Raw genomic sequence first — 22102 nt, 5'->3', positions numbered from 1 at the left:
AATGTGTATTATTAATAAAATATAAGTATCTCAAAAAAAAACAGAAAAAACTTGGGCCTTCTTTCTCCCACTTGAAGTATCATTTCAGCATGTGGTTTTTCAAAAAAGGCACAAAATCTAATATTCTAAAACATCAAACAGCAGGTGGACTTTATTGAATGCCTTTTAAGAAGCGGAGGGGTAATTACATCACACATCATTCAGAAAATCTGCTCATGTAATCTACTAATTAGTAACCTACTAACACAACTACTACCTTATAGAAGCCTTTGTCCCTGCAGTCCAACTCATCATGGGTGGCAGCCACTCCTTCAAACCCTTCTTTTCTGTTCAAGACAGGAGCCTGCCGGTCATCTCTTTCTCGCTCTTCTTTTGCCCTTCCTTGACCTTTCCTCTTGTTACATAATTTTTTCAGGGACCTCTGTTGCCTTATCTTATAAAAATTAATTTTCCTCTTTGCTTTTTACAATTCTCTGATCCAAACATCACAATATTAGCACAACAGAGGAAACAAAGATTCTCCTCAGGAAACTAGAAGAAAAATAAACTGTGAACACTTAAATATTTTTTAATGTTCATACATATAAGCATACTAGGAAATAAATGTCGCTCCAGAATATTCATTGCATAAATGCTTTTCCCAGGTGGTATCCAATTAGATGTTCAGAGTGAGTATATTAATTCTTCCAAGTCTGTAAGTTTTAATTAGCATTAAGGCTACATTTGAATTGCAAAATTATATAAGCACTGAAATCACTGATGTAACACACCTTGGAATTTGGATATTTCATACTAGAAGAAAGCAAGCATTTTTCCTTAGAGTTACTCCTTATTTTTCAGTTTTACTATTACTTTCACTATCCTCTAGTTAAAATTTTGATAATTAAAAATATTAAACTGCCTGTAATCTTACCATTGTTGTCTCTTGAATGGATCCAAAACTGTTGATAAAAATGTTGACTACTACATCAACAGGAATTCCTACAAATAAAAGTTAAGAATATATTTAGTAGCTGTAAAAAACTTGGTCAGAATTTTCATATTTTTATGGTTTATGCACTTGATTTTATATTTTTTCCAATCCACATGGGATGTAAAACTTTAAAACTATGGTCTCAGTATTCCATGTTCACAATTGCTATTGACTTATTTTTCTAAGCAAGGGATCATAATAAAAATAAAAAATGAGTTAAGTTGTATTAACTCATGTTATTTATTCAGAAATATTTATTTCTTAAATTGTTAAGACTGAGTAAATATGTCTACCTTTAAAGAAATTTTAAATTGAGCTAATGCATTTACCTTAAGAAAACATGAAATATTCTTTAAAAAAACACCATTTTTAAATGTTTTAATTTTTTGCATTTTTATAATCATTTCAAATCTTACTTTCATTAGTAAAGCTGTATTCAATACATCTTATGATGACTATATTTTGATTTTTAATTCATGAATATGCGAAGTTAATCAGACATATAACAGAATCATTATAAAGATTTTTGCCTGACCTGTTGGAAAATAATTTGAAAGTTCATGGAGTGAGAATTAAGGTATAATGTTGCAAATTTCTTGCTTGCTTGCTTTTTTTTTTTTCTTTTTTCTTTTTATTCGTTGTGGGCTGCTGGTTGGGCTAACAAAGGGAAAATGTGAATTTAGCCTTTTAGCTACAGAACCACTGACTGATGAAAAACAGGTGGTGAATCAATATATGGTAGACATGTGACAACCCAGACCATGGCTGTTGTTGAAAGTAACTGAATAGGTTCTGGTAATGAACAAAAACCCTGTTTTTACAACATAGTTGTATAACTTCAGTTGACTAGAAACAGCTGCAGACATTTTTTTTTCTGTAAAGGAAGAAGAAAAAAATATCAAGCCTTATAATGTTAATCTGATCTACATTAATACCTGTCCTTAGCCAGCAATAAGGATTACAGTTTTCCAGAGAAGACTTTTTTCAGATAGCTTTTCCTAACTCATCAAGAGGACAAAAAAAGAAAATAAGAAAAGAAAGAAAGAAAGTTTACACAACTATATAATCTTCTCGTGACTTTTATTGCAAGTATGGTTTTGGTTCTTGAAAGGTGTGATAAATAGTAATATTCTGTTGGAGTAGAAACGATCTATGCTGTAGAAAACACAGTTGCTTTTATTCACAAAGTTAACATGTTTTTAAAAACTATATGGCCATCTTTCTTCAGCAAAAGAGTAGAGGGAAATTTTTATCAATGTGAAATGCTAGCAAAAATTTTAAAAGAATCTAAATACATATCAGAACTATTGTCTATCCCTAATGAGTATAGGCTAGTCTACAAATTATAACTTTGGCATCTGTGAATGAAAGCCAGATTCGTGTCCAGAGCTTGAAATTTAAATCACTAAGGTTAGGAATACTAAGTACTTAGCAAACCCATGACGGAGGTTAGTCTAATCCACAATATACTTATTTTTGTTCTTCTTTTAACTGGGAACTGTATAAAACTATCAGAACTACTATTCTGCTTGTCTTTGAGTATCTTTGTCACTAAATTGCTCTAAGTCTAAGCAACATCACAGGACAGTAGCAAGCCAATTTGAAACCTTATTGTTTTGAATATCACAACTGAATGATTAAACAAAAAAAATTAACTTTTAAACTGCAAAGATTGAAGATTTTGGAGGGGTGGGTAAGAAACAAACCTTTAAAATTTGGTCTTATCCTGGGATCATAACTGACCAATAGCCTATTCAAGATATTGCTCGTGGAGTTGGCAGGTACTCGGGCAAGGTCCTCTGCTGACTGCTGGCTATAAGAGAAGAAAAAACAAAACTCTGGTAAGCATTTAGAAATAGCCAGCAATAGAAATGGGTAATTTTCCATGGAGAAAAGATGCTTTTTGAGACAAATTCACAACTACCACAAGGCTTTTCCAAATAGAAGTAAAAATAAAGATAGTAGGCATTGTCAGATGCCCAAAAGCTAGTTGTCATAAAAAAATAAAAAACAAAAGAAGTATTTTAGCACTTAATTTCCTAAATTCATGAAACACTGCCCTAAATACTCCCTGTTGCTTTCTTTTAAATTAAATTAAGCAAACATCTTACTTGTTCAGAAGTAATCTGCAATCAAAATCTAGAGAAGCACAAAGGGAGTGCAGACAATGAGATAAAAGGGAAATAAAACAGCAAAAAATAGTTTTTTAATAACGTATATTAACCTTCTGCCTAAGCAAAGGAGTATGTGAAAGCTATAATTATGAGGATATGGCCAGAGAGATAGTCTAGCAATTCATAAAACTATCATGCTGACATTTATAAAACAATATTGCCTAAGAAATAACCAATGAATGTCCTCACTGAGTTTAATATGTTGGGGAGAATGGTGGGGGGTGGGAGGTAGTGGTAAAAGAAGTTTCTCTATTACTAGATCAATTAAATAAGGAAAATACAGAGCTACAAGTTTCAGCTTTCTTTTCTACATGTTTGCTTGTCAACTATCAAAGAGAAAAAACTGCCACATTTTTCTATTTTTTAAATAACTTAGAACAATTAATTTTGACCAAATTGGTATCGTTTGAAAGCACTTAAAAACACAAACAAAAAATGCATTTCCTTGGAATCCAATGAAAAATGCTTTGTTGTTTGCTGTTTGTTTCAGTTTGTTTTACCACCCATAAAGTCTTAAATAATCATTGTCCCAGTTAAAAAAAAAAATCCATGACAATCACAAGGAAGTTTAAAATTATGCTTGGAGCTTCTAGCCCTGTCTATTCTATTCTGTATTGATATGGTGAAAGTGTCAGTTTCAAAAATGATATTAATTTATATGCAGCAAACTTAGAAGTAAGGGGGGTGGGGGGATGGGTTAGCCTGGTGACAGGTATTAAGGAGGGCTTGTATTGAATGGAGCACTGGGTGTTATACGCAAACATGAATCATGGAACACTACATTAAAAACTAATGATGTAATGTATGGTGATTAACAAAATAAAAATAAAATTAAAAAAATAAAGTGTTAAGCAGACTTAGGATAAACTAAAGTTTTTACAGGCAAAAAAAAAAAAGTAAGGGTCATAGCTTTGTTTTGAAATCCAAGCTCTTACCTGTCAGGCAATTCTGTTCTGAGTTAATTATCATACAATCTGCTGATGAGATATAACCCCTAGAGGTGGGGTGGGACTGATACTAAGAAGTTTATAAAAAATAAAAAAAACTACAAACTGATACAAACAATCTTTTCAAGTAGATATCAGAGTCCAAATATTAAAGAAAAACACGATAATCAGTTAGTTAAACCTCCTAAAGGTGCAGGAGATTATACGTATATTTTTTTTAAATTGCTTCTCATGGCCTTATCAGTGCCAATATCATAGCTGCAGGGACTTGGGGACTGGTAATGAGATTTTCCATTTCACAGCAGGTGAAATTGTAACCTCTCTAAAGCCAATTGTCATCCCTTATCAAAAGACTGAAAACTCTAAAGAGAATGAGGGTATGTGGGAAAATTGGATATTAGGATGCAAATTAGTGTTCAAACCCATCCAAAAGCTTTCTCCTTCAGGGGAGGAAAATAGAATTGATTGATTACAAAATACACTTGTATTGGATCAATTAAGGACTGCATTATTGTGTCTCTTGATGTAAAATCCTTTACAAGTACATTCCTTCTAAGCAATAAAATGACCAGACAACATAAAAACAATTAACACTAATTTTAGTAGTAGGGAACTTTCCAGACTGATTTTTTTCTTCCAGCTGTGGAAGATGTCTTCGCATATGGATTATTTTGAGCTAAAGCCCTTGAAAAAGAGCAAATGCGGGGGAGGCTTTCTCTGAACTCCTATCTGCCTATAGACAGATTCTCCAAAAGGAATTTACTGTCATAAATCCCCTACCTGGGAGTTTCATCAACTAAAGATTGACTCTTATCACAGGAGAGGGCACCCAAAAAACTTTGTCACAAACTATCATACCTCCCATCTAGTCTTCTAAAGTCCCATTCCTCTTTCCTAGAAATCCCATATTCTCCCTTAAGAGGCACACATCCTCCTCCCCTTTCTCTATGAAGACATAATATAAGCTCTCAAATCTCACTCTTCGGGTAGTCACTTTTTTTTTTTTTTAGCTCCGATGCCCCATGAATGTGATATTAAAAATTAATAATTTGTATACATTTTCTCTTGTTAATATGCCTGTTGTCATTTACCTCATAGACCTAGCTATTGAGGATAGAAGGGAAAAAAATCTTTCCTCCCCTACCGTTGTAAGTTGTGTCAATCAAACTCACTTTCTAGTCCTTGTAACTCACTACCAAATTTTGTCCTTCCTCCATTCACTGGTTCAGAATAAATCCCCCTTCCCGGAATACTGTAACTTCCACTTCTCATTGTACTAATCTAAACCCAGCCTGTCCTTTAAGATTGCCCTCCTAAAATCTTGCCTCAAGCGTCCCATCTTACGCTAATGAACACAAACATAAATATACTGTTTGGCAATTATATTATAGCTTTTTTTTATATCTATGTATATATTACCAACTAGACTGAATGCAGACAGTATGATTCTTGAGGGAATCGTGGCGTCTATATTTTTGCAATTCCCTATACTGTCTGATAGTATGAAATACACACTATCTCAAGCACTTTCCATCAGCCAGCTTTTTGGGTTTTTTTAAGATTTATTTATTTTAGAGAGAGAGAGCAGGGGTGGGGGGTTGCAGAGGGAGAGGGAGAGAGCATCCCAAGCAGGCTCCACGCTCAGCACTGAGACCAACACAGGGCTCTGTCTCACCACGCTGAGATCCTGACCCGAGTCGAAATCAAGATTCAGAGGCTCAGCCGACTGAGCCACCCAGGCGCCCCCTATCGGCCAGCTCTTCTAAGTTGACTTCAGCCTCAGGATGGCTGTGTGCGCTAGAAGCAGTTCCACACATCACATCCAGGTGAAAAGCATTTCCTCCTGAGGTGTCTTCTTAGAATAAGGGTTATTTTTGTTCTTTTGTTTTCTTCAGAAGCTTCCCAGCATTGGCCACTCCTGAACCAATCACTGGCAAGGAGAACAAAATGATCATGATTGGCTCAGATCAATAGTCCAGAATGAAATAGATATTGAGAAATCAACTATCACGTCCATTACATTCTTTATTTGATAATCACAAACGCTCCCTTGATGAAATAGGAGAGATTATTAACCACCCAGAGAGCTGTTCTTCAGTGGAGAGAAAGAGAAAAATCCTGATTGGTGGAAGAGGTCGCAGTAGGTGAGTTAATGGAGCTACTGAGGACACACCCACAGAAACTAAGACAGCAAGGCTAAGTAGCAGAGTTATGAAATCTGGTAATCCTGATTCCTAGTTATCATTTCACAATAAACTGCCATAATGGAAGTGAAACAGTACCTATATTATCACCATCCATCCATATATTGCTTTAGGATATATATATTATATAAATGTGTGTGTACAGATGTATGTGTGTGTGTAATAGATATATTCTTAGTTTCTATTAGTCTTACTTATCATTGGTCCTGGAAAATCTGAGTCTGCTCTTTCTATAACTTATCAGAGTCACTCCTCCATCCAGACATCCCCAAATGTTTTTCTTTCTTTCCACAGCTAAAAAAATAAAAAAACAAAAAACAAAACAACAAAAATTCTTGTTTATTAACAACAATAAAAAAATCAGTGTTGGCTAACAAAAATCTCTTCAAATTAATAAAAAAGGAATATATCAAATACATTATGGCCCCTTTCTTTTATTCTTATTTGTATCAATGTCTGTTGTAATTAACCCGATATGAATATTCAGTTAACAGTTCACCTTTCTTTATACTAGAAATTCAAAGATATTTTAAAATTTAAGTGAAATCCCATGGAGTTCATATTCACATGCATGAAATCAGTGGTTTTTCCTACCTGAAAACAAAAATCATTTAGCTCAGTCAATACTAAAATAATATTAAAGTCATCTCTACATGTTAGGATATAGTTTAAGAGTCTAGAAGCTACAGCACTTTCTGCCAAAGAGCTGAAATAATTTGCATTTTTTCCTCTGTCTGCCCTTTAAAATATAAACCTTATAATTTGGGAAAGTGACTAGTACTATTTACACAACACAAAAAGAAAAAGAAGAGTTAAATGCATTTAATTAGGTCACACACTACTATGTTGTATTGTTAGTCTTTATCTTCTGCATCTCAGTCCAATATTTTATCCATTTGACTATGCCATTTTGTTTTATTTCAAGAAATCTATCAACAATTCTATTATGACAAAACAGGATTTATTCCATAGAAATATGATATTAATTTAAGAAAATAACTTACTTTACTCAGGCAAAGTGATCAAATGACTAGAGAAAATAATGTTTTATTTCAAATGCCTTTTTACAACCAGTCTTCTTTTGTTCACTCGCCTAAACTTGAACCGATGTCATTACTAATATGTGAAGTTATGCGAGGAATGTATCAGCCTGTATAGCTGAGTGATGTAATGTTTTCCAGCACTAAAGGAAAAAATCCAGAAATTTCTTTCCAAAGGGGAAACTCAGTTTTCCATTAACTGTAGAACACTCTTATTTTTACATGACCCTTTAGTGACCACACTGCACAGTTCAATATCAATAATATGCTCATACACAGTGTGTATGAGCATATTAACTGAACGTCTTCCCTCCAATCAGGAATCTGAGTCCAAAGGGATGCTTTTGTTTTTACGGAGCTATAAATGCAACAACAATGGTCAAAGTTCTTTTTGGACCTGCAAGCAGTCCAGCATATGCCACATGAGGAATCTGCGTGTGGGAGCTGCAAAGCCTCCAGCTGGACATGAACTGAGGCAAGCACAAAGCAGTAAGGAAAAAGCAAGGTTTGTAAAATGTGTAGATTGTGTTATTTCTCCTCTTTACATAAGGGCAGTGATTCTTTACCTCTTTTTAGGTTATGGACAACACTAAGAATCTGGTAAAATCTATGTTTTTCCCTGAAAAATGCACACAAAGTTTACAACCCTGAGGATCCTGGGCCTGAACACCTCAGGTCGTAGAAACTTTCCTTTGTGGAAACAAATGCTGTATCCTCATCTAAAATGAGAGGAAAGGAGAAGAATTAAAAAAAAAAAAAAACATCAGATATCTCAAAGCAACTGAAAATAGCAACTGAAAGCTCAAAAAAAAAAAAAAAAGATGAGAGCGTGTCAAAGGGACACAGAAGCCAATGGAAAGATTTCCCAAATGCTCAAATCTAAATCATTTGAGCAACTAAATAAAGTCATATTGGTTTATATTCCAAAGTATAAAATAAAAATCCATGAGTCCATATGGACACAAATAAATGAAGGAGAATAGACAATTCTCCCATGCAGAATTCCAAATAATTGGAATTTCAAATAGATCCTCTATTCTCAACTGGTGGAGTATAACTCTGCACTCCTTAGCATGTGCTGTGCATAGTGACTTCCTTCCAAAGAATATAGTGTGGGAAGGGGGAAAAGAGTGACTTTACAACAGAGAAACCTGACAAATACTACCTTAGCCAGATGATCAAGGTTAACCTCAATAGTGTTAAGTCATGCTGATTTTATGTACCCTTAATAAAATGTGATGAGAATGGCATTGAATCCTGTGACCTTCCTCCCAAAAAACACATAACTCCAGTCTAATCCTGAGGAAAACATGAGACAAATCCCAGTAGAATGACATTTTACAAAATACCTGACAAGTACTCCTCAAAACCACCATGATCATGTAAAAAAGGAAGGTCTGAGAAATTGTCACAGCCAAAGGAGCCTAAGGAAACATGAAGACTATATGTAATATAATATATTGAATGGGATCCTGGAACAGAAAAAGGACATGGGGTAAAAACTAAGGAAACCTGAATAAAGAATGGACTTTAGTTAGTAACAGTGTATCAACAGTGGTTCTTTAATTGTAAAAAAAAAAAAATGTATCATACTAATGCAAGATGCTAATAATAGGAGAAACTAGGAGCAGAGTATTTGTGAACTCTATATTTTGACAAATTTTTTGTAAATCTAAAGCTGTTCTAAAATAAAGTTTATTTGGGACGCCTGGGTGGCTCAGTTGTTAAGTGTCCACCTTCGGCTCAGGTCATGATCCCAGGGTCCTGGGATCGAGCCCCACATTGGGCTCTCTGCTTGGCGGGAAGCCTGCTTCTCCCTCTCCCACTCCCCACTCTGTGCTCTATCTCTCTCTCTCTGAAATAAAATAAATAAAATCTTAAATAACTTTAAAAAATAAAAAAGTTTATTTGAGTGGGAAAAAAAGAGCAGAGTGCCAAAGACTTTAACTTCACCAAAGAGTACAAACAGATGGCAAATAAACCTATGGAAAGAAGCTCCACATCATATGGCACAGGGAAATGCAAATTAAAACAATGAAAAAACATTATACACCTATTACAATGCCAAAATCCACAACACTGACACCACCAAATGCAAATGAAGATATGGAACAATAGGAACTCTGACACATTTCTAGTGGGAATGCAAGATGGTGCAGCCACTTTGAAAAACAGGTTGGCAATTTCTTACAAAACTAAACATATTGTTACCGTATGATCCAGCAATCTCACTCCTTGGTATTTACCCAAAGGATATAAAAACTTAACGTCTACACAAACAAACCTGCACACAAATTTTTATAACAGCTTTATTCATAATTGCCAAACTTGGAAGCAACCAAGATGTCTTTTAGTAGATGAATGGATAAATAAATTGTGGTACATCCAGACAATGGAATATTATTTAGCACTAAAAATAAATGATCTATCAAGCCATGAAAAGACATAGAGGTACCAGAAATACATATTACTAAATTAAAGAAGACAATATGAAAGGCTACTATGTGATGATTTCAACTACATGACATTGTGGAAAAGGCAAAACTAGGGAGACTGTAAAAGAGGTTGCCAGGGACTGGGGTGAGTGGGGGATTAACAGGCAGAGCACAGAGGATTTTTAGAGCAGTGAAAATACCCTTCTAGATAATCAGACAGATAGATATACAAAGAGAGAGAAACACTTTATATATTCAGGTAATGAATTAAGTCGGTAGTTATGTATGAATCCAGATAACTGCAAGGTTATTATAGAGGGATTTTATTTGTTTTGTATTTTCCTAATTACAGTATAACTTATTATTACTTCTCTTGACAGCTTCGATATTTATTTTCCATTCTGTTTTCAGAGATTAAACTGTGAACAGAAGGTTTATGAATACAGTGAGTGATACCTTTTATATGATTAGTTGAGTTTAATTAGTTTATATTTATTCAAAAAGAATGTGTTTATGGGTATGTGTGCCTGTGTGTGGCAAAGTCTACTGTGTTATTACAGGCCAAGAATCATAATTAAGAACAGTGTTTCACAGCAATCATTTTATTTATCCCTCAATTGGACTTAAGGAACTGTTGGATCCTGTGGAAATATTTTCAAATCTTGTCTACCTTCAATTATGCAATTACATCATCCATGGCTCAAAGAAAAACATTTTTCACAAAGTAGAAACATCTATTTGCAGAGATGCTGGATTCTGGATACCAGCAACTTCCCAATCTCATCAGAGGCTGTGGTCTTTTTAAACTTTCTATCACATGTGAGATTACTCATCCTATGAATACCACAAGGATTGTCTACTGACACTGTATGTTTCTCAAACAGTGTAAAACATTGTACATTCTCACTACTTCGTATTGGTTTACTAATTTGATACAAACCTCATAACATAAGGAAGGAAACTTAAACCTCAAAACACTCACTGAGCAATTACTTTCCTTACTCTGCAGAAAGAGTACTACATCCTGGCTTAGCAAATACGAATCCATAGTAATATCTCTAACTCTGCTACTAACTGTAACTACAACTGTACTTATCTTTTCTCGCTTTTCTATTTCCATACAGAGACAAATATAAAATGTTTCCCTTCCGGCCTAACAGAAATGGTGATAAGATAAATCCCTCACTCACACACACATAATAAAGTTAAGTGTGGGTATAACCGAAGAAACACTTGTCTAAGAGCAAAGAGACTAACATTATAGACCCCGACAGACTATAAGGTTACTTACTACATTATATTGGGCAAATCCCTCTCTGAGGGCGCCTGGGTGGTTCAGATGGTTGAGCGTCTGCCTTCGGCTCGGGTCATGATCCCAGGGTCCTGGGATCGAGTCCCGCATCGGGCTCCCTGCTCCGCGGGGAGCTTGCTTCTCCCTCTGCTTCTCTCTCTCTCTCTGTCTCTCATGAATAAATAAATAAAATCTTTAAAAAAAAATCCCTCTCTGAGCCTCAGTATACTCACCTTTAAACCAAAGGTCTAAATAAGGTGATCTGTAAGATCCCATTTGGTTGCTCATCTGGTTCTCTTGTAGTGGATGTTGTGGCGCCTTATCCTCCCCATCACCACTTTGGAACTGAGGCTTCTGCCAGAAATGCTGGTTTCTTAAGGCTCTGAGCTGGGTCACTTTTAGAATAGCCTTCGGCTGAAGGAAGGTGTCTTGCCCTGGAGTCAACTCATACCCGAAGACTTTGATATGGGGACACAAAAGTATTCAAGTCTCTTCCTACTGACTGAGACAACTTTGAAAGACCATTCCAGCTTCAGAGCTCCCTGTAGCATCAAACCCATGCCTCAGGTGCAACTGCACAGTTCCTATGTTTGAACCTGCTTCCTCATTCCCAAGAAGTGTTCTTCCAAAAGCAATCTCTTTCTGCATGGAAATCTTCATCTCATGGTCCATCTTAGAGAGAACTCAACCCACAACATCAACTAAATAATGCAATTCCTTAAAGAACAACAAAAATGTAACTATCACTCAATTATCTACATGCTAAATATTTCCCTGACTTTAGTCATTCCTTGAATTCATTTAACAAAGTTTCTGAGCATTTTCTATATGCCATGCATGATACCATGTGCTGGTTATGTATTTAAGAATCAAACACAAATGTTGGTTATTCTGATGAAAATGTAGTATTTAAAATTGTGGGTTCAGATGGATTGATCTAGCGGTTCTCAGCTTTGCTGTACACTGACTTCACCTGAGAAACTCTGCAAACTACTGATGCCTAGTCCCACCCCAGATTTAATTAGTAGGGGATGAAGTCCAAGCTTCGGGATTTTAGAAGCTCCTCAGATGATTCTAATGGTCAGATGAATCACTTGTTAGAAAAGAGAGTTTACAGTGAAACGATATGGAATTAAAAACTGAGGAAGTCTAACATTTAGTGAGCAGATGGAGAAAGATAAACCAACAATTAAGACAAAGAATAAACTACCCAAGAGGAAGGAGGAAATCCAGAAGCATGTGGTGGCAAAAGAACTTAAGGAGAAAGAATATTTATTTTTTTTTAAGATTTTATGTATTTATTTGACAGAGAGAGACACAGTGAGAGAGGGAACATAAGCAGGGGGAGTGGGAGAGGGAGAAGCAGGCTTCCCGCCTAGCAGGGAGCCCGATGCGGGGCTCGATCCCAGGACTCTGGGATCATGGCCTGAGCCGAAGGCAGACGCTTAGCGACTGAGCCACCCAGGCGCCCGAGGAGAAAGAATATTTTATGGAACGGTTGGTTAATGGGACCAAATGCCCCTGAAAGGTTAAGGTGGAGAATGAAATCTCCCCCATGGGATTTAGCAAAAGGAGAGCTGTTTCTCAGCTGAGAGAGACAGGAGTCGGGCAGGAATGGGCAGAGTATTGAGTGGTAGGGTAGGAAATGGAGCCTCCTTCTCCTCATGGACATACCAACTCAGCAGCAATGCACAGATCAATTCTCTTGTTAGAAATCCAAAAGCTAGTTGAGAGGCTTCTATACCCAAGCAGGTGCAATGAAACTAGTAGGAAAAGTAGAGACACCCTTTCACCATAATTCCCACCCTAGTACGGCATAGCACAGTGTAATTTCATCCAGAGGTGTCCTCAGCTCCCTGCTTCTCCCTGAGGAGGGAAAGAGTCAGACCTCACATCTAATATCCCAGCTTTGCCAGGTGCTACCCTAGGGACCAGCTCCTATCTCGTCCATCTGGGGGAATGTGGGACCCAGCACACACGCTAGACCCTGGGGACGACAGAGAATAAAGCAGCTGTGCCAACAAGCGGCCCTCACCACAGCTCCACACCCACCACCTTGCTGCAGTGACTGGGCTAGAAACCCAGGGCTTCCCTGTATCTGCACTCCCAGAGTCACTGCATTCACAGTAGCCACAATACAGAAACAAGCTAAATGCCCACTGACAGATGAATGGATAAAAAATTGTGGTATATATATACAATCAAGTACTATCCAGCCTTTTTTTTTTTTTAAGATTTTATTCATTTATTTGTCAGAGAGAGAGAGAGAGTACAAGCAGGGGGAGCGGCAGGCAGAGGCAGAGGGAGAAGCAGGCTTCCCACTGAGCAGGGAGCCTGATGTGGGACTCAATCCCAGGACCCTGGGATCATGACCTGAGCCAAAGGCAGACGCTTAACCAACTGAGCCACCCAGGCGCCCCCCCATCCAGCCTTTAAAGAGAAGGAAATTCTGCAACATACAACAGCGATGAATCTTTAGGTCATTATGCTTAGTGAAATAAGCTAGTCACAGAAACATAAGTACTGTATGATTCCACTCATATGAGGTATGTAGAGTAATCACATTCAGAGAAGCAAAGAAGAAAATGATGGTTGGCTGCAGTGAGAAGAAATGAGAAGCTGCTAATCAAAAGGTAAAATTCAGTTATGCAAAATGAGTAAGTTCTAGAGATCTGCTGTTTAACACTGTCTATACCTAAAATACTATATTACACCCAAAAATCTGTTAAGAGGGCTACATGTTATATTAAGTGGTGTTATCACATTAAGATGAAAAAAAATTTAAAAACACAATTTCTAGTGACACCCCCAAAAGAAAATCTATACTGTATGTATACATATAATAAGTTTTGAATAAGTTATTGCTCAATTGAATGTAAGAAAAAAGTCAAAAATTTGTTTTTGACTGAATCAAATGGCTGATTACTGAACTATCTGTACAGTTATTACTTGGAAGTCAGAGAAAGGATGGCCTCTTCCATAAATGTGCTGCATTAACCGATATGCCTATTTTAAAAGTGAGTCTTGACCCTACCCTATATCATATACAAGAAATGTGGATTACACAACTAAATGTGAAACATAAAACAATAAGGCTCTCAGGAAAAAAAAAAAGCAAAAAAAACCCCAAAATAGACTATCTTCATGACCCTGGAACAAAGAAAGATTTTTTAAAAACACAAAAGCATTAACAATAACTACTAAATCAGAGTTCATTCAAAATAAGTACTTCATCAAAAATTACCATTAAGAAATTGAAAATGCATGACAAAGATTAGAGAAGAGATTTGCAGTGCATGTATGTGACAAAGAATCTTGTCTAGAATGTATAAAGAACTTTCACATACCAGTCAGGGGAAAAAAAAAAAAATTTAAGTGGATGAACACTTGAAATGGCACTTTACAAAAAAGGATAGCTAAAAATCCAATATATGTATGAAAAGATGCTCAACAATATTAATCATCGGGGAAATACAAATTAAAATCACATTGTAGTATCATGATACCTACACCAGATGGCTAAAATTCAAGTTAACGCTACTAATATCAACTTTGGACATGAACGTGGAGCAGTTGGAACTCTCCTACATTAATGATGAAGTTTAACTGGAAAACTGTCCATATCTTCCAAAGTTCGATATACACATAGCCTCTGATACCAAAATTTTACTCTTAGGTATATGCTTATATCCACCAAAATGCATGTGTAAAAATGTTCATAACACCTTTAATAAACCCAAATAATAATGACCCCAAACTGGAAGCATTATGAATGTTCATCAACAGTAATAATAGCAATGTTCAAACTTTACCTGAATTCCTGGAACACTGGGACATTAAGAAGTATCTTCACCATTTAGCATTGTGGGAAGTACCTTACTGCAAAGATCCTCTCCCCAGATGACCTGGTAAGACTCATGGTTAACCCTTTGTTTGCCTATGACAAGACCAGAAACCCTCTAAACTCCCCTTTTTTTGTCTCATAAATGAATACCTGAACTGTTTGTCCCCACTGACCAACCTGAACTAGATGCCTGGCAACTTCACTTGAACAAACTTGGATTAGGCTTCTCTTCTCCCCACAGGCCCCTCAATTTTCTCATGCCCCTGAGATTACGCAGTCACTTGGAAAGCAGAACAAACCCTCCTTAATGAACTTCACCAAGAACTGGCTTGTGGCAAAGAAAAATTGTCCAATTTTGGAGGCGGAGCAAGATGGCAGAGGAGGAGGAGACCTGGATTTCGTCTGGTCTCAGGAATTCAGCTGAATAGGGATCAAACCATTCTGAACACCTACGAACTCAACAAGAGATTGAAGAAGAGAGTAGCAACAACTCTCTGAACAGAGAAGCGACCACTTACTGGAAGGTAGGACGTGCGGAGAAGGGAATCCGAGGCGATATTTGGGAGGATAGACAGCAGGGGAGGGAGCCTCCGTCGGCCACTTCTGGCAAGTGATAGAGCCGCGGAGCACAAAATCGGAACTTTTAGAAGTCGGCTCTGCTGAGGGACGTCACTCCAGTGGCTAAGTGGGAGGTGGAACCCTCGCAGGACAGTGTGGTCTCAGGACCCTCGGGGTCACAGAAAGACCGGGGGTGCCTGAGTGCAGCAGAGCTCCCAGGTATCGGAGCAGGGAAGCTGGCTACAGAGAGGAGGTGAGGCACAGGCTCTCAGCTCAGGGTGGCCATAAACTGTGATCCGCGGCCCAGTTGGGCCACTGCTCCTCCAGCAGGGACCCAACAAGCGGCAGATCCGGGGAGACTCCCCTTCCTGCCCCAGGAGGAGCAGCGCGGGAGTGCACCGCAGGGATCTGCTGGGTTTGGAGACTCCACATGGGGTCGAGTGCCAGAGATAGAAACGCTCGGTCACAGGCCGGGTGAGCACGGAGTGTGGCCGGAGACCGGGGACACGGGAGTGATTGACTGCTTTTCTCTGGAGGCGCACTGAGGAGCGGGGCCCCGAGTTCTCAGCTCCTCTGGGTGGAATTGGGAGGCCACCGTTTTCACCCTGGTCCTCCAAAGCTGTACCAGAGCTTGCAGGGAACAAAAGCTCCTGAGAGCAAACCTGAGCAGCTTGCTTAGCCCGGACCGACAAGGGCAGGGCAATTCCGCCTCCGGCAAAGACATTTGGGAACCATGGCAACAGGCCCCTCCCCCAGAAGATCAGCACGAACAGCCAGCAAACCAAGACCAAGTTTACCGATCAAGGAGAATGGGAGAACTCCAGTGCTAAGGGAATACTGCACATAGAATTCATGGCTTTTTTTTACCATGATTCATTAGTTTTTCAAAGTTAATTTTTTTAACTTTTTTTCTTGAATTTTTCTTTTTTCCCTTTTTCAACCAACATCTTATCAATCCCTTTTTTAAAAAAACATTTTTTTATTTTTCATTTTTAGAGTCATACTTTATCCCTTCATAGTAGTTACCCTTATTTTTGGCATATATATATATAAGTTGGTCTCTCTTTAAAATTTTGAGATACACTTTCTTCTAACAGATCAAAATACACCCTAAAATCACTAGTGTATGGCTTTGTTCTAGTCTCCTGCCTGATCACATTCTCTCCCTTTTTTTTTTCAAATCTTCTTCTTTCTTTTTTCAAACAACTTCTTATCTTATCAATTCCTTTTATAAAAAATTTTATAATTTTCATCTTTACAGTCATCTTCCATCCCTTCATTGTATCAACCCTTATTTTGTACATATATAAGTCTTTTTTCCTTTAAAATTTTAGGAGGCACTTTTTTCTAACACAAAAATATGCCCAAAATCTAGTGTGTGGCACGGATCTATCCACTAGCCTGATCATATTTGATCATATTCTGTTTTTTTGTATTGTTCTGTTTTTGTTTTTATCTTTTTCTTTTTTTTCTCTCTCTTTCTTTTTTCTTTCTTTCCCTTTCTTTTCCCCTGGTTTCAGGTCTTTTCTGATTTGTATAGAGTATATTTGCTGGGGACATTGTTAACCTGTTAGCATTTTGTTCTCTCATTCAGCTATTCTCCTCTGGACAAAATGACAAGAAGAAAAAAATCACCTCAGCAAAAAGAACAAGAGATGGTACCATCAGCCAGGGACCTCCTCAATATGGACATTAGTACGATGTCAAACCTAGAGTTCAAAATCATGACTTTAAAGATACTAGCTGGGCTTGAAAAAAGCGTGGAAGTTATTAGAGACACCCTTTCTGGAGAAATAAAAGAACTAAAATCTAACCAAGTTGAAATCAAAAAGGCTATTAATGAGGTGCAATCAAAAATGGGGGCACTAACTGCTAGGATAAATGAGGCAGAAGAGAGAAACAGTGAAATAGAAGACCAAATGATGGAAAATAAAGAGGCTGAGAAAAAGAGAGAGAAACAACTACAGGATCACGAGGGCAGAATTCGAGAGATAAGCGATACCATAAGACAAAACAACATTAGAATAATTGGGATCCCAGAAGAGGAAGAAAGAGAGAGAGGGGCAGAAGGTATATTGGAGCAAATAATAGCAGAGAACTTCCCTATTGTGAGGAAGGAAACAGGCATCAAAATCCAGGAGGCACAGAAAACCCCTCTCAAAATCAATAAAAATAGGTCAACATCCCGACATCTAATAGTAAAACTTACGAGTCTCAGAGACAAAGAGAAAATCCTGAAAGCAGCTCGGGAGAAGAGATATGTAACCTACAATGGTAGAAATATTAGATTGGCAAGAGACCTATCCACAGAGACCTGGCAGGCCAGAAAGGACTGGCATGACATCTTCAGAGAACTAAACGAGAAAAATATGCAGCCTAGAATACTATATCCAGCTAGGCTGTCATTGAAAATAGAAGGAGAGATAAAAAGCTTCCAGGACAAACAAAAACTAAAAGAATTTGCAAACACAAAACAGGCCCTACAAGAAATATTGAAAGGGGTCCTCTAAGCAAAGAGAGAGCCTAAAAGCAGCATAGACCAGAAAGGAACACAGACAATATACAGTCACAGTGACCTTACATGCAATACAATGGCACTAAATTCATACCTTTCAATAGTTACCCTCAATGTAAATGGGCTAAATGGCCCAATCAAAAGACACAGGCTATCAGATTGGATTAAAAAACAAGACCCATCAATATGCTGTCTGCAAGAGACTCATTTCAGACCCAAAGACACCCCAGATTGAAAGTGAGGGGTTGGAAAGCCATTTACCATGCTAATGGACACCAAAAGAAAGCTGGGGTGGCAATCCCTATATCAGACAAATTAGATTTTAAAACAAAAACTGTAATAAGAGATGGAGAAGGACACTATATCCTACTTAAAGGGTCTATCCACCAAGAAGATCTAACAATTCTAAATATCTATGCGCTAACATGGGAGCAGCCAATTATATAAGGCAATAAATAACAAAAGCAAAGCAACACACTGACAACAATACAATAATACTGGGGGACTTTAACACCCCCCTCACTGAAATGGAAAGATCGTCTAAGCAAAAGATCAACAAGGAAATAAATACTTTAAATGACACACTGGACCAAATGGACTTCACAGACATATTCAGAACATTCCATCCCAAAGCAACGGAATACACATTCTTCTCTAGTGCCCATGGAACAGTCTCCAGAATAGATCACATCCTAGGTCACAAATCAGGTCTCAACCGGTACCAAAAGATTGGGATCATTCCCTGCATATTTTCAGACCACAGTGCTTTGAAACTAGAACCCAATCACAAGAGGAAAATCAGAAAGAACTCAAATACATGGAGGCTGAGGAGCATCCTACTAAAGAATGAGTGGGTCAACCAGGAAATTAAAGAAGAATTAAAAAAATTCATGGAAACCAATGAAAATGAAAACACAACTGTTCAAAATCATTGGGATTCAGCAAAGGCAGTCCTGAGAGGAAAGTATATAGCAATACAAGCCTTTCTCAAGAAACAAGAAAGGTCTCAAATACACAACCTAACCCTACACCTAAAGGAGCTGGAGAAAGAACAGCAAATAAAGCCTAAACCCAGCAGGAGAAGAGAAATCATAAAGATCAGAGCAGAAATCAATGAAATAGAAACCAAAAGAACACTAGAACAGATCAACGAAACTAGGAGCTGGTTCTTTGAAAGAATTAATAAGATTGATAAACCCCTGGCCAGACTTATCGAAAAGAAAAGAGAAATGACCCAAATCAACAAAATGATGAATGAAAGAGGAGAGATCACAACCAACACCAAAGAAATACAAACAATTATAAGAACATATTATGAGCAACTCTATGCCAGCAAATTAGATAACCTGGAAGAAATGGGTGCATTCCCAGAGATGTATCAACTACCAAAATTGAACCAGGAAGAAATAGAAAACCTGAATAGACCTATAACCACTAAGGAAATTGAAGCAGGCATCAAAAATCTCCCAAGAAACAAAAGCCCAGGGGCAGACGGCTTCCCAGGGGAATTCTATCAGACATTTAAAGAAGAATTAATACCTATTCTCCTGAAACTGTTCCAAAAAATAGAAATGGAAGGAAAACTTCCAAACTCATTTTATGAGGCCACCATTACCTTGATCCCAAAACCAGACAAAGACCCCATCAAAAAGGAGAATTACAGACCAATATCCTTGATGAACACAGATGCAAAAATTCTCACCAAAATACTAGCCAATAGGATCCAACAGTACATTAAAAGGATTAGTCACCATGACCAAGTGGGATTTATCCCTGGGCTGCAAGGTTGGTTCAACATCTGCAAATCAATCAACGTGATACAATACGTTAACAAAAGAAAGAACAAGAATCATATGATCCTCTCAATAGATGCAGAAAAAGCATTTGACAAAGTACAGCATCCTTTCTTGATCGAAACTCTTCAGAATATAGGGATAAAGGGTACATACCTCAATATCATAAAAGCCATCTATGAAAAACCTACAGCCAATATCATTCTCAATGGGGAAAAGCTGAGAGCTTTTCCCCTAAAGTCAGGAACGCGGCAGGGATGTCCACTCTCACCATTGCTATTCAACATAGTATTAGAAGTCCTTACCACAGCAATCAGACAACAAAAAGAAATCAAAGGCATCCAAATCGGCAAATAGGAAGTCAAACTGTCACTCTTTGCAGATGATATGATACTGTATGTGGAAAACCCAAAAGACTCCACCCCAAAACTGCTAGAACTCATACAGGAATTCAGTAAAGTGGCAGGATATAAAATCAATGCACAGAAATCAGTGGCATTCCTATACACCAACAACAAGACAGAAGAGAGACAAATCAAGGAGTCGATCCCATTTACAATTGCACCCAAAATCATAAGATACCTAGGAATAAATTTAACCAAAGAGGCAAAGAATCTGTACTCAGAAAACTATAAAATACTCATGAAAGAAATTGAAGAAGACACAAAGAAATGGAAAACGTTCCATGCTCATGGATTGGAAGAACAAACATTGTGAAGATGTCAATGCTACCTAGAGCAATCTACACATTCAATGCAATCCCCATCAAAATACCATCCACTTTTTTCAAAGAAATGGAACAAATAATCCTAAAATTTGTATGGAACCAGAAAAGACCCCGAATAGCCAGAGGAATATTGAAAAAGAAAAGCAAAGCTGGCGGCATCACAATTCCGGACTTCTAGCTCTATTACAAAGCTGTCATCATCAAGACAGTATGGTACTGGCACAAAAACAGACACAGAGATCATTGGAGCAGAATAGAGAGCCCAGAAATGTACCCTCAACTCTATGGTCAACTCATCTTTGACACAGCAGGAAAGAATGTCCAATGGAAAAAAGACAGTCTCTTCAACAAATGGCGTTGGGAAAATTGGACAGCCACCGTGCAGAAGAATGAAACCGGACCATTTCCTTACACTACACACAAAAATAGACTCAAAATCGTTGAAAGACCTAAACGTGAGACAGGAGTCCATCAAAATCCTAAAGGAGAACACAGGTAGCAACCTCTTCGACCTCAGCCGCAGCAACTTCTTCCTAGAAACATCGCCAAAGACAAGGGAAACAAGGGCAAAAATGAACTACTGGGATTTCATCAAGATAAGCTTTTGCACAGCAAAAGAAAAAGTCCACAAAACCAAAAGACAACCGACAGAATGGGAGAAATTATTTGCAAATGACATATCCGATAAAGCGCTAGTATCCAAAATCTATAAAGAACTTATCAAACTCAACACCCAAAGAACAAATAATCCAATCAAGAAATGGGCAGAAGACATGAACATTTTTCCAAAGAAGACATCCAAATGGCCAACAGACACATGAAAAAGTGCTCAACATCGCTCGGCATCAGGGAAATCCATATCAAAACCTCAATGAGAGACCACCTCACACCAGTCAGAATGGCTAAAATTAACAAGTCAGGAAATGACAGATGTTGGCGGGGATGCGGAGAAAGGGGAACCCTCCTACACTGTTGGTGGGCATGCAAGCTGGTGCAACCACTCTGGAAAACAGTATGGAGGTTCCTCAAACAGTTGAAATTAGAGGTACCATTCGATCCAGCAATTGCACTACTGGGTATTTACCACAAAGATACAAATGTAGGGACCCAAAGGGGTACGTGCACCCCAATGTTTATAGCAGCAATGTCCACAATAGCCAAACTGTGGAAAGAGCCAAGATGTCCATCGACAGAAGAATGGATAAAGAAGATGTGGTATATATACACAATGGAATATTATGCAGCCATCAAAAGGAATGAGATCTTGCCATTTGCAACGATGTGGATGGAACTGGAGGGTGTCATGCTGAGTGAAATAAGTCAATCAGAGAAAGACATGTATCATATGACCTCACTGATATGAGGAATTCTTAATCTCTGGAAACAAACTAAGTGTTGCTGGAGTGGTGGGGGGTGGGAGGGATGGGGTGGCTGGGTGATAGACATTGGGGAGGGTATGTGCTATGGTGAGCGCTGTGAATTGTGTAAGACTGTTGAATCACAGATCTGTACTCCTGAAACAAATAATGCAACATATGTTAAGAAAAAAGAAAAAGAAGAAGATAGCAGGAGGGGAAGAACGAAGGGGAGTAAATCGGAGG

The 22102-nt window shown here is 37.8% G+C and overlaps 1 protein-coding gene across 3 annotated transcripts in view; it reads right to left on the bottom strand.

The window, feature by feature from the left end:
- GLRB (glycine receptor beta) overlaps window positions 1–22102 on the bottom strand; it is a 101719-nt gene that overhangs the window by 54170 nt on the left and 25447 nt on the right. For 2 of the 3 annotated variants that reach the window (XM_073892414.1, XM_025873999.2), the window contains exons 3-4: window positions 2680–2786; window positions 914–981 (exon numbers count right to left, since the gene is read on the bottom strand). In XM_073892414.1, coding sequence (XP_073748515.1) covers window positions 914–981; window positions 2680–2786 — 175 coding nt within the window. Of the gene's footprint in view, window positions 1–913; window positions 982–1508; window positions 1829–2679; window positions 2787–22102 lie in introns of those variants that run through there. The other variant, XM_073892415.1, reaches the window with a different exon arrangement.

The sequence above is a fragment of the Callorhinus ursinus genome, unplaced genomic scaffold (genome assembly GCF_003265705.2).
Source record: "Callorhinus ursinus isolate GAN/ISIS: 27379988/994484 unplaced genomic scaffold, GSC_fseal_2.0 scaffold4, whole genome shotgun sequence".
In the NCBI taxonomy this organism is placed as follows: domain Eukaryota; kingdom Metazoa; phylum Chordata; class Mammalia; order Carnivora; family Otariidae; genus Callorhinus; species Callorhinus ursinus.
The sequence above is the reverse complement of the archived record's forward strand: the minus strand, read 5'-3'. Positions and strand labels throughout refer to the sequence as shown.